This window comes from Pteropus medius, unplaced genomic scaffold (genome assembly GCF_902729225.1).
Source record: "Pteropus medius unplaced genomic scaffold, Ma_sr-lr_union100, whole genome shotgun sequence".
Lineage (NCBI taxonomy): Eukaryota > Metazoa > Chordata > Mammalia > Chiroptera > Pteropodidae > Pteropus > Pteropus medius.
Window position 1 is genome coordinate 11,148,306 of NW_024354500.1, and position 8,990 is coordinate 11,157,295.

The 8,990-nt window shown below is 33.4% G+C and overlaps 1 protein-coding gene across 3 annotated transcripts in view; it reads left to right on the forward strand.

Moving 5' to 3' along the window:
• CEP162 (centrosomal protein 162) overlaps positions 1-8,990 on the forward strand; it is an 87,701-nt gene that overhangs the window by 21,268 nt on the left and 57,443 nt on the right. For all 3 annotated transcript variants that reach the window (XM_039853305.1, XM_039853306.1, XM_039853307.1), the window contains 4 exons: positions 2,189-2,380; positions 2,952-3,036; positions 7,174-7,456; positions 8,339-8,600. In XM_039853305.1, coding sequence (XP_039709239.1) covers positions 2,189-2,380; positions 2,952-3,036; positions 7,174-7,456; positions 8,339-8,600 — 822 coding nt within the window. The remainder of the gene's footprint in view (positions 1-2,188; positions 2,381-2,951; positions 3,037-7,173; positions 7,457-8,338; positions 8,601-8,990) is intronic.

Sequence of the window (8,990 nt, forward strand, 5' to 3'; positions counted from 1 at the left end):
ACTTTGTGCTGTGGCTACATGACTGGAGCAGGCACAAGGTGACAGTATTGCTCCACAGCCAGACCCTTGCTTCTGCAAAGTAAGATTTGACATGTCTCATCTTTCTTCAGTGGGAAAATATAGGGAGCTTTTGACTTGTGTTAATATATAAAGTAACTACATAGAATACCCTCTTTTTAATGTAAAAGGCAGAGAAGTCAGGCCTTTACTTTTCTCTTCGTAAAATGCATGAAAAAAAGTTAACTTATATGACTCTGGAGTTATTTTAAAATCACTTGGGTTAATGACTCAAGTTAGGAGAAAAGTATCTTTCCTCTGCTTTGTTTTCTGAGCAGCCCGTAATACCTTCTATCCTCCATTTCTCATCTCTAGCTTTTAGGCTGTTTGTTTTTCTGCATGTTTGCTCTGCTGTTGCTTTAAAGCCTGGAACCTCTTGTTTCTGATACTCAACACCTGATAAATTAAGCATGAGCATTCAGTACTGCTCTGCTACTTAACCTTGGGGTTATTTCTTTTGTACATACTCAGCAGATACCTAAATATTCTGATATTTCTGTAGAGAAGGGAAGAAACACCTGTGCCTTTTTCCTTTGTTTATAAAGATTAATTCTCTCCCTCAGTCATGCTATTCTGAATTCTGACTGATGGTTTAGGGCAAGAGTCAGGCTTACCATTACAGGCAAGATATTTTTTCTCAAGTGATTTTGGAAAGTCCCTGCCACTTAACTGTTAATGATTGCTCTAACAGTATCCCCCACTTTTTATTTTTAATTTAATCAAGCTCCTTTATTTATTGAACATGCTCCAAATAGTAGTGGTGACCTGAAGCATTAGATAGGAAGATATCCCATTGTAAGACATTCTTATACAATTCTATATGTGTCATTTTGTTGCCTCTTGCATTCAGAGTTAAAAAATAGCCCCTTAGAGTTATATAGTATACAACTTACAGTTTATATAGAGGAAGATGGGGTTGTATATCCTGTTTTATTTTTAAGCATTAACTAATCATGGGTATCAAGAGAAAAGGAAACTAGTCACCCTATTTCTCTTCTCTTTTTCCACTTTCCTATGACTCATTCTTTTCTCTAATTTTGAAAATTCTACTGTTAATAATGAAAGTTACAAAATGAATAAGAAAATACTCAAAAATCTTAGATCACTATTGTCATTAGATTCTTCTAATTCTTTTTTTTCACAATTTATCATTTGGTGGGAGGAGGGAGTTAATAGGGAAGGAAGAGTGAACAGTGGCATCAAATCTTCTGTTTTGGATGACTAGATGAATAAAGTGATGCCATTAGCTAAAATAGGAAATACTGGTTGTAAAACAAGTTTTGTTGGGGAATGTAATAAATTCAATTGGGAGTATATTAGATGTGATTTACTTATAGAAAAACCTAAATGTCTTTATTCAGAAAAAAATTAAGGACAAAAGACAGTTGAGAGTCTTGATCATATGGATAATAGTTGAAGCTAATGGTCTTGATGAAATTAGGCCAAAAAAAAATAAATAAATGAATAAATGAGAGGCTTAAAAAAGACAACTAAAGATGGAGCCCTAAGATAAGCCACAAGAGATAGAGAAGTAGTCATTAGACTAGTGGGAAGAACAAGGAGAAGAAGGGATATAGAAGAAACAGTTCCCAGGAAAAGGATAGTGTCAAATGTCTCATAGTGTTGAAGAGAACTAGATGCTTAGATTTGGTCTTTAGGAAATTGGTTTTCATGGTAGCAACTTTAGCAGGATGTTGGAACACATATTGAATTTCAAAGTTAGAGGAGCAAATTTCAGTTGAAGAAATGCAGACTCCAAAATGCTTGGTTGTACAGGGAACCCAAGCGAGAGAGTGGTAGTGGTAAGGGGAATGATTGTGTCAGTTTGAGAAATTTAGGAATAATTTTATCCAATGCGGAGGGGTTAATTAAGGGTAGTAGAAAGGGGGGACAATAGTGGAGTCAGATTTTATAATTAACATGTCAGGACACAGCTCAACTTGCTGAAAAGAGTTTTTGAGCTTGCTGTGATTTTATACTGGTAGGCTTTACCTACATATTGCCTAGTTTTTTATTTAACTCTATCATGTCGCCATTGTCCTCTATCCTAACAGATAGAGAAATGATGTTAGTGTTTTATATTTCTCATATATTCGTGTGATTATACTGGACATTACATTTATTTCAACAGGTGTTTCTTACGGACAAAGCAATAGTGACATTGAAGCTCTCCATCAGGCTTATTGTCATATAGCCCATTCTTTGGGAGATGCAGATGAACAAAGAATTGAGAGGAGTGCCATGGAAAATATCAAGAGCTCAGTGAAAGGTCATCTTCAAGAAAATGAAGAGTCTTCCAAAAACATCTCTACTACAGAATCTGGTAAAAGCTTATTTGAGACTCTCTTTGAACAGTTTCCACTTTAGTGTAGTTTAGATTCAGTTTGCTGTAGTGATTATTTCTCAATCTCTGAATTTATTTAAAGGATTTGTTCAAATGAAATCTGGAAATTATTGGTTTAACTATATAGTTAGAGCTGAACATGGAATAAAATTTCAATTTCTCCTCCAATATGCCTTGACCAAATTAAGAAATTACATAACCATTTTCATATTTTTAAATCTTTTTCCATGTACATATACTAAAGTTATTTTTTAAAAGAACAATATTTTAGGGTCAACTAAATACATATTTAGCAGATAAGTGTGTGTGTGTAGATGTACCCATACACATATATTTGAGAAATATATATATCTGTACATCAAATAAACATATGTATCAATATGGAAGTTGTCATAGTATAAGCAAGTCTACAGTGGGAAATTAGCTTTATTGCATACATCATTTTGTTAACTGTCAATCAGAGAAAATGAAATTTTAGTGGTATTAGACATTAAATTAAGTAATTTACATAACATTTTTTATTGCTATTTAAACTTTTTTCCCCTCTTAGATCTGCCCACAGTAGAGGAGTTGATGAAACCTATCAGAATAGATTCCTTTGGGATCAGTGGTGGTTTGGACTTAAAGCCTGTCAGGTATGAGTTTTGGAATGGATTATACAGGTTGTTTCTTTGTTGTTTTGTCACTAAAAACTTACAGGATCAGTTGTTCTACATAATCATTTCTATTGAATGATTAATCTATAACTTGTATGCGTCTACCTGTGAGTCACTGCTCTCTTCTTTTTGTATTATTTCTTTCTTAATTAATTCATTAGAATTCTTCTAGTGCTAAAAAAATAAAAAAACCAGATGCTACTAAGAAAGTTACTGACATTAAGTAGTCTTAAAGCTTGTCACCACTTATAATTTCTTCAGCTTTAAATAGCTCAAGGATAGTTGCTTCGAACAAAGAGGAGGAACATGAATTTTATTCTGTATATGAGTCATGGATTTGCTTCTTTATAAGCCACTTAGTTTTGCAGTTAGTCATAGACTGGCCATTATCCCCAGAGTGAGTGCTTTGGGCACAAGAGAAACAGGCTTCAAGAAAATACTCCAGCTCCTGTACTTTTTTAGTGGAAGCTTCTGGGATACCTCACTGTCATTCTCCAATACACAGAGTAGCAATCACAATAACTTTGTCTTAAGACAACTTTACATTTGTAGCACTTAGAGTATCACATCCATTATCCCATGTGATTTTCGTACAAGTAAAACAGACATCTTTAATCCCCATCATTCAGGTGATGAAATTGCAATAAATTCAATTTAGTGGTGGAGCTTTCACAAGAACCAAATTATGATGGTGGTGATAACAACTAGCATTTTTATCACGTGCTTACTGTGGGCCAACTACTATGCAAAGTTCTTTACATGACTTTATTTAGTCTTACAGCAACTCCATGAAATATATTCCATTATTATCCTCATTTTGTAGATAAGAAAACTGAGTCTTAAAGAGGTTAAATAAATTGCCCAAGGTCATATGACTATGACTAGGGAACACAGGAAGTCCATATACTTAACCACTTACCTTGTCGGATCTTTGATGTCCCTGAAATATTTCTGTGAAAAGCCTATCATTTATTTATGTACTATTCATTCGCTCATTCATGTTTTCAATAGGCACATTTTGAGCCCCTTGTCCTATATCTTCATCATGTAAATCCACTTACAGCGATTTCTTGGCCTTGTTTCTACATTTGTACTAGTTGAGCAAAAATGATGCAGTGAAGCTTACACTAAAACCCATCTACTTGAATGCTAAGTCTAAGATTCTTCCACTGATCTGCAGTGCTAGTTATTATTTTTAAAGGGCAGATTGTGCTCACCCACCATTGCTGTTTGGGCATATGTTAGTGTTCCTGAAGAGATTTTCTACATGTTGTGTCTTTGTTAATATAGGTGGAACCATTTTAGTAATGTGAATTCTAAAACATGGATTATTACATTTATGTTTAAAAGCTGAAAACAGGTGTGTTACATTAAAGACATAATAGTAATTATAGAAATGTCAGTAATATAAACTTTAGTATACGTATCCAAAAATTCTGTAGTAAACTAATTGTAGGGTAAATAATCCTAGCTGCTATAACACATAATCATTGAAATTTTCATAGCTTAACATCATCAAAAATTTCTTGCTCACATCGTAATCTCATGTGTGTCAATGGGTTAGGGTGGGACTCTACATAGTTAATTTAGGGACTTGGGCTTCTGTCATGAGCACATGGTTTTAAAGTTGTAATGCCCTGATTCAAGCAGTCAGTAGGAAAGAAAAAGGATGAGTTAGCATATTTTAACTGCCTTAACACAAAAGTATTACATCACTTCAGCTCACATTCTATTGGTAAGAGCCAGCACATCTAGCTAACAAAATTCCAAGAGAACTGAGAAATACAGTTTGCTTGTGTGCCCAAAAAGAAAAATGAGTTTGGTAGGCATATAGGCAGTCTCAATCAGAGTATACCCTTCTAATAGCCAAATTTCCATTTTATTCATCTTTACACACGGACCCACTCACCTCCTCCCTAAAGCAAAGAGCCCAAAGTCCCATTCAGGACTGTATCCATCTGTAAGATGAGAATTTCCAGGTGAAGTGCATTGCTCTCCATCGGGTTCGAATGTGGCTCCTCATTGTCTACTAATCAATGAATTAAAAAGGCAACTTATATACTGCCTCACCCCCACCTAATGTATAATGGTAGAACTGCAACAGATATTCCCATTCAGAGAGGAAAAATAGAAGGAAAATACGGTAATGCTACTTGAAATCCACTGGAGGACCTTTTAAAGATCCCCCACTTTGCAAATGGGGATTTTTCTTAATAGGCCATTATATTGCTCTTAAAGAGGAACTACTTTATAAAAATGTTGTTCCATATAGCTCCTAGTTCCACTCCTTAGAGAATTTGCCTTGTATTTTTTTTTTTTTACCCTTGACCACAACTGAAGTGGGTTTTGAAGGGAAAATATACCCATCTTGGAGGAGGCACTCATTTTATTTTAATACTCCCAGTCACTGGCTTTTTTTGTTGTTTAAATAAGGTCGTGGTTTCTTTGCCTTTACAGTTCCTTTAGAAATGTTAGGATTCTGATCTTTTTGGTTCCAGTCAGTCCCATGTGTCAGTCCCGTGTACTAGACAAAGGTTTTAAATCTGTTTTGTGTCTTTGCTTCCTTGTCCCTCTGTTTGTTTGTTTTTCTCTTGAATTAATCGAAGCTATCTGGATATTATTGGGAACAATAATCTTAAGTGTGAAGATGACACCTTTAATATGATCTTTGCCAAGGAACTGAGTCTGAGTCAGTCTTTTCAACTGAGAAGTTTCATGAAATCTTGTTTTCTCATAGCATTTTTCAGTGCCAGATCTTACTGTTTGAGTCCAGACACAGAGAGTAAAAGAAGAGGCCCTGAGTTTCTAGACTCTCTCTGTTCCCTTTGATTTCTTCTTACAAACTGGCTCACCCTAACTTGATCTCATCTCTTTCTTATAATATCTTGTTCAAGTAGCCAGAAGTAGCTAGCACTTAAAACCTTCCTGTTTTCTCTGGCCGTTTCTCTTAGTACCCTAGACTCAGTAGGTATGTTGTCTGTCTTATAAACTATTGTATGTGATAGTTTAGCAAATGTTTTGCTACTGTAAAACATGGGTTGCCACTTCTCCAGCCTTTAGTATCAGTTTCCTTTCGACCCAAAACCCCACCACTAAGCTAATGACACATATTTTAGTTCTTGTTACCATAGCACTCACATTCTAAAGGCAGGAACTAGTAAATGATCCTATCTTGATGCATGGTAGCAAGGAAATGTGGTTTAGCTCATGCAAAGCAAAAAGTAGGAAGCAGTTTTGGTGAATATCTAGCCAGGTTCTGCAACCGTGCGGAATGAAAGAACTGTTATACTTTCTGGTCATTCTATCTATTTTTAAAAGCTTCTAATAGTTACTGAGAAGCCAATCTACCTTACATGAAAGTAGTAGCCTCTTAAATTTTCCTTTAATCTTATTTTATCATTACAAAATTAAAAGACTTAATTGACCATGATTAAATAATTTGAAAATAACAATATCTATATTCTTGGAGCCCTCATAATATGCTGATGTTTAACCACATTTAGAACTTTTCTTTAAGGAAAATTTTCCATATTTTTCAAATCTACTGGCATGAAATGTTATATTGCATTTAAGTGTTATAAACCACAGAAACTTTATTTCTAAATCCTCATGATTTTTGTTTTACTTTGAAATTTTTCCTGTACCGTAATGAAATTTATGCTTTTTAACATTTGTAATCTTTGCCTCATTGGCATAAATTATGATTACTTCATTAGTTTCTTCCAAAATGTATACCATTTTCTGCTTCAAATTCATGTTGACTTTAAAAGATGTATTAGAAAAAGTTCATTTAGAAATTTATATTTTATTTTTTCTTATACAGAAGCAATCTTAGTCTTGTTTGGTTTGGCTTTTCTTTGATGTGTAGGTCTTAGAGTCATTCACTCAATCCCTTATACTGCATTAAAATTATTATCTGAAATTCAAAGTAATTACATGATACTATGTGAGTATACCCTTAACCAGGATTGTAAATATTGTATTTAACATTAATGACTTTATTTGAATAGTTACAAATACTAAATATATGTGTGTATATATATGTTAATAAAACTGATATTTATAGAGTCATTTAGGGTTTATTCTCTGTTCTGTTTTGTTTTACTTGTTTTATAGCTATAAGAAACTGGCTGTTAGTGAAGAAACTGAAATTGCAAGCCCTTTACCCCTTAAGATGAAGCCAAATCTTATGTCTCAAGAGCCACAAAATGTGAACCAATTTTTTGACAAAATTGAAGAGAATGTAGTTTTACAAAAGACAACAATTGAAGATACAGATAATAGCTGTGCAAGAGTAAACACTACTGAAGAACATATAGATAAAATGTACCTTGATATTTTGAGGAAAAAACTATCTGTTGGTCCTTCAGTATTACCTCGTGATGACAAAATAAATAAAGTAAGTGTTTATAATCCAGATTGATTTGACATATTGATAAAGTTATATAAGTACTATTAATTAATAAATATATCCTTTTTTTTTTAGTACGTACTGCTTAGTATAGTAGGATTGATTGTATATTAATCTCCAGATAGATCCTGGATATATGTGAAGAAGATATATTTATTGCTATGACCTGCAGTTCCCAAATTAAAAAATACTTCTATAGCATTAACTTTCTTTTAGAAGCTGTCTTTTACATTAAAACAATTTTACGGGATAAACATAGTCCACAATTTGAGTAGCATATGAAGTAAAGTTTATTCTTCATTCTGGTGCTTTTTTTTCATTGTAATAGTAGTCTGTGTTCTGCAAAAGTAGGTTAAGTTGACATTTTATATAAATGCTATTAGCAGCTATTGAGAAACTTATGTTTCACTATTCCATTTCCCTCTGTTCTTGATCTATTCTGATTTATAGTTTCATGTTCCCAATATTTTTATTTTACAATTTTGAGTTGTGTGTTTACCATAAAACATCTGAAATTCTTTGTGAAGTTGGGCAGGATATTAAAATTTTTTATCTTGAGAAATCTGGAGGAAAAAGATTTTATGTCATTTCAAAATATGTTCTTCCCATGCTATACTCATGTTCATTCTAGTAATTACACATACAGCTTTCTGGCAAGCTTATTTTATTGTTTTATTCCTGGCTTTGAAGATGTTCTTCAAAATAGTAAAATTCCAATGAATTAGACTTAAAGAATTTTAATGTAGTGGTTTGCTTTTTACAGTCTATGTTATTTAGTAATCACTATGGTTTGCCATCTGTTAAATTTCCATTTATAACTGTAGTTGAAATTCATTTCAATTCTAAACAGTTTGTTCTTGTTGTACACAGTCTTTTAGATCTCAGCTTAGTTCTGGAGAAGAAGGGGGTGTAATTGGTAAACAGGTACCATATAAGAAGGCCAGAAGTGCACCTCCTTTACTTAAAAGAAAACCCCAGAGTGGATTATATGCATCAGTTAGGAGCTCAGGCTATGGAAAACCCAGTTCACCATTTAAGACATTTTCTACTCTCGAAAAGAAAACTTCGAAGGACATTATGAAAAGCAAAAACTTGCGGTCCATTCCCACCTCAAATCAAGCTAAGAAAAAAGGTAATCATAATCTTTTCATAATAGAATTCTGTATATATACAATTGACCTTTGAACAATGTAGGTTTGGATTTTATGGGTCCACTTATATGTGGATTTTTTTTTTCAATAAATAACGTAAGTATATTTCCTTATGATTTTCTTAACATTTTCTCCTTTCTAGCTTACCTTATTGTAATGTACAGTATATAATACATGTCACATACAAAATATATTTAATTGACTGTGTTATCAGTAAGACTTCTGGTCAACAATAGGCTATTAAATTTTCGGAACGTCAAGTTATACATGGATTTTTGACAGCGTAGAGGGATTGGTTTCCCTAACCCATGCATTTTTCAAGGGTCACCTGTAGTGTATTATTTTGCTTTCTTTGTTTTCTATTTTCCCTG